At 47.2% G+C, this 2500-nt stretch overlaps 1 protein-coding gene across 3 annotated transcripts in view; it reads right to left on the bottom strand.

Moving 5' to 3' along the window:
- LOC134436426 (histone deacetylase 9-B) overlaps nt 1-2500 on the bottom strand; it is an 83854-nt gene that overhangs the window by 17490 nt on the left and 63864 nt on the right. For all 3 annotated transcript variants that reach the window (XM_063185637.1, XM_063185635.1, XM_063185636.1), the window contains 2 exons: nt 2291-2425; nt 916-1022 (listed from right to left, as the gene is read on the bottom strand). In XM_063185637.1, the coding sequence (XP_063041707.1) occupies nt 916-1022; nt 2291-2425 (242 nt within the window). The remainder of the gene's footprint in view (nt 1-915; nt 1023-2290; nt 2426-2500) is intronic.

Here is a 2500-nt window from a genome sequence, read left to right as displayed (position 1 = left end):
TACCGGATCCTACGAAAGGGTTGAAACATATAGCCTACTCGCACACGTGGGCCCTTTTTATTGTGTTGGCTCAAACTATTTTTTAGACTCATTGGCTTACTGCCACACTGCCTGCAACGGCTGCTTCCAAAGGGCTTTCACTCCATGCAGCAACTGGGGTTGTGAAAGACTGACTGAAAAACCTAGGCTAGAGATGCACCAGATCCTGATTTTTAGGTAACTGCCGGATACCGGATCCACTGCTTAAGATCCTGCCGGATCCGGATCCTGTGAAAAACCCTATTATCCATCTCTAGATAAATGTAATTTCGATTTCTTTTGTGTGTCTACTGTAGTAGTTCATGTGAAGAGACTGACGATGACGGAAGTAAGAGACCTAAAGAGGTTTCCACAAAACGCTTTCCACAGGGGCCTCTTGGGTTGGAGTCTAAAACCGCTACTGTAAACAATGCATCATGGGAAAGAGACAAGAGTGGCTATGCAGCCAGGCCCCCCATTTTAGAGAATATAGGGGGGGGGGGGCTGTTGAGAACTGTTTTGAGAACTGTAGGCTACTAGCCTGGGAAATCGTTCCGATCTGAAAGACAGCATGGACTCTATCCCTCAGCGAGGGTTCCCAATCATGGTCTCCAATCAGAGAGCAGGGGGGAGCATGGAAAGGTGATGACTGCCGTTTGTTTGAATAGATACAGCTGAAACTATGGGCTACATATGCCAAATGATACACATTGGCAACGCCCAATCAACAGTCGTTGTCAATCGTAAACCACACACCTCACGCGGGATTTACAGGAGGCAGGTTGGCACCCAAGTGGGCCGTGGCCAGGGATGTTTTCTCCTACTCCTTAGCAACACGTTCAGTAACAGCACAGCACAAGTTTCGATTTTTGGTCTTTGCTGAGATTGCACACCTACCTCGATCTGGACAGCGGTGGGTCGGTATGACGTAACGTTGTCCGCCCCGCAATAGCCAATGGGAGAGCTGGGCCCCGAGCCTGGAGAGCTGTCATTGGCTGAGGAGTCTGCAACCGATCAGTCAGAGATAGGCAGAGAAAAGGGGGCACATTAAAATAGTCATGAAGTGCTGAAGGTTTTTTTTTTTTTTTTAAACTGTCAACTAAAATTATCTGCGGACTACAAGAAAAGATAGGGGTGGGCGTGAGGCATGACGCAGGGAACACAGTGTTCTAAAATAGAACACAGGGAGGGACGAGGGACAACCAGAGGTTACATAACTACGCTGTACATTACTTTTACATTATTCAGTAAGTCCTTTAAAAACACACAAACACACACAGACAAACACTCATACACACACACACACACGCACACACACAGACACAGAGACACACACACACGCACGCACGCACACACACGCACACACACACACAATCACACACACACACACAACCCCCATATAAACCTAGGCCTGAATAATTCAGTGGGTCAGCCTTCAGGATGTACTGAGGTGGACTGTGTTACGTAGTCTACCTGTCGCTGCGAAGGTACGACATGACAGGAAGGGGTGTGTGTGTGTGTGTGTGTGTGTGTGTGTGTGTGTGTGTGTGTGTGTGTGTGTGTGTGTGTGTGTGTGTGTGTGTGTGTGTGTGTGTGTGTGTGTGTGTGTGAGAGAGAGAGAGGGTTGCCATAAAACTACAGTACAACTTTTGACCACTAGAGGGTGATATACTGCCAAAGGGGTCTCCTTTCAGAATGTGTTTTGGCTTATTTACATATATTTACTCATTTGTTGATAAATGTGTTTTATTGGGAACATTGAACAAATACCAAGTCAACCTAACCTAAAATATCATTGTAAACTAACCGTTTTATTGTTTATGTCTTTTGGCTTACAGACAGCCAGTCAAAAGCCGTCATAAGAGCAGTGAAACATTTCGAACACGCATGGTGTCTGACTCTGCCAGGCTACTCTTGTGAATAACCTATTCATATGTACTAATTGTACACACATCTTGTTCTCTGTCTCTTTCTATCTCTGTCTCATGCCCCCTTTTCTTTTCCTGTCACAGCCTTGTGTGTACTTCTGTGTCTATAGTCTCTCTTCCCCTTTCTCACAACACAGTGATGGTCACTTCCGGGGCAGGCAGCAAGGGTGAATAGCTTCGTCTCAAATTGCAGTTCGTATCTGCAAAGGATGTTGGCAATGATTATGTCCTCGATTGTAAGTCGCTTTGGTTAAAAAGCGTCTGCCAAATGTAATGCAATGTACTGTAATGTAATGTAATGTAATGTAAACACAGTGATGGTGAGAGGTGAGATGTGTACGCACCGTTCAGCTCCAGGGTGCGCATCTTGTGCGGGGTGACGAGGACGCTTCCGTCCCGCCGTCTTGGAATGGGGCCGCTCCGACGCTCCGCAACCTTCTGCTTCAAGCGGGAGCGCACCTTCAGGTTGGGCTCCGAGGCTGTGGAGAATACACACACACACAGACACAGACACGCACACGCACACACGCACACGCGCACACACACACACACAC

Source organism: Engraulis encrasicolus, chromosome 20, assembly GCF_034702125.1.
Source record: "Engraulis encrasicolus isolate BLACKSEA-1 chromosome 20, IST_EnEncr_1.0, whole genome shotgun sequence".
In the NCBI taxonomy this organism is placed as follows: domain Eukaryota; kingdom Metazoa; phylum Chordata; class Actinopteri; order Clupeiformes; family Engraulidae; genus Engraulis; species Engraulis encrasicolus.
The sequence above is the reverse complement of the archived record's forward strand: the minus strand, read 5'-3'. Positions and strand labels throughout refer to the sequence as shown.